Source organism: Octopus bimaculoides, unplaced genomic scaffold, assembly GCF_001194135.2.
Source record: "Octopus bimaculoides isolate UCB-OBI-ISO-001 unplaced genomic scaffold, ASM119413v2 Scaffold_181898, whole genome shotgun sequence".
In the NCBI taxonomy this organism is placed as follows: domain Eukaryota; kingdom Metazoa; phylum Mollusca; class Cephalopoda; order Octopoda; family Octopodidae; genus Octopus; species Octopus bimaculoides.
Genome location: NW_026332263.1, coordinates 10,559 through 11,357, shown reverse-complemented (window position 1 = coordinate 11,357; position 799 = coordinate 10,559). Strand labels below are relative to the sequence as shown.

At 31.5% G+C, this 799-nt stretch overlaps 1 protein-coding gene across 1 annotated transcript in view; it reads right to left on the bottom strand.

Moving 5' to 3' along the window:
* Positions 1 to 42: 42 nt before the first annotated feature.
* LOC106881965 (Ig-like V-type domain-containing protein FAM187A) overlaps positions 43 to 799 on the bottom strand; it is an 8,516-nt gene continuing 7,759 nt past the window's right edge. Inside the window, exon 6 of the mRNA XM_014932498.2 lies at positions 43 to 468. Within this exon, the coding sequence (XP_014787984.1) occupies positions 297 to 468 (172 nt within the window). The 3' untranslated portion in view covers positions 43 to 296. The remainder of the gene's footprint in view (positions 469 to 799) is intronic.

The following is a 799-nucleotide window of genomic DNA, read 5'->3' as shown; positions in this document are numbered from 1 at the left end:
AGAAGATATTTTTGGAATGCAGCTATGTTTATGATTTCATGGGTACCATTTGCATGACACTAAATCTCACCTGGCTTATCATTTTCAGCTCACTGATTTCTAATTTGAGGAATTACTAACATTTAATTAATGAATTAATTTTTTTTTATTCATTTTACACTGTTTTACACGATGGGAAGTTTCTTGTGTTCTTCTGTTTTATTTTTAAGAAATGTTTATTTATTACAAAATTATTAGTATTATTATTATTAGCAAGTGGTGTTAATCAACGAACAAGTGTTGTAATGTTTACCATGTTAACGAGCCATTCCTCTGTGCCTACCACTGTACATACAACAGCTGGTCATTAGCAACCCGAAAATGGTGATTCCACTCAGAGAATAGATGATATACGGATCTGCACTATCTAGCATTGATTCTGTCACCACCAGTTTTGTTGTCTGCAGCAGGATATTCCGTTTCCAGCAACTGTACAAAAGATTCCATTATGAATTTTTTGGTTTGTTGTTGTTATTATTATTATCATCATCATCATCATTATTATTATTATTATTATTATTATTATTATTATTATCATTAAGGTGGCAAGCTTGCAGAATCGTTAACACGCTGGATGAAATGCTTAGCTTTTTTACGCCAGTTGCTATGTTCCAAGTTCAAATTCCACCGAGAAAATAAGTAGCAGTTGAATACTGGGGGAGTCGATGCAATCAATTTATCCCCTCTCCTAAAACTGCTGTCCTTGTGGCAAAATTTGAAACCATTATTATTATTATTATTAATATTATTATTATTATTA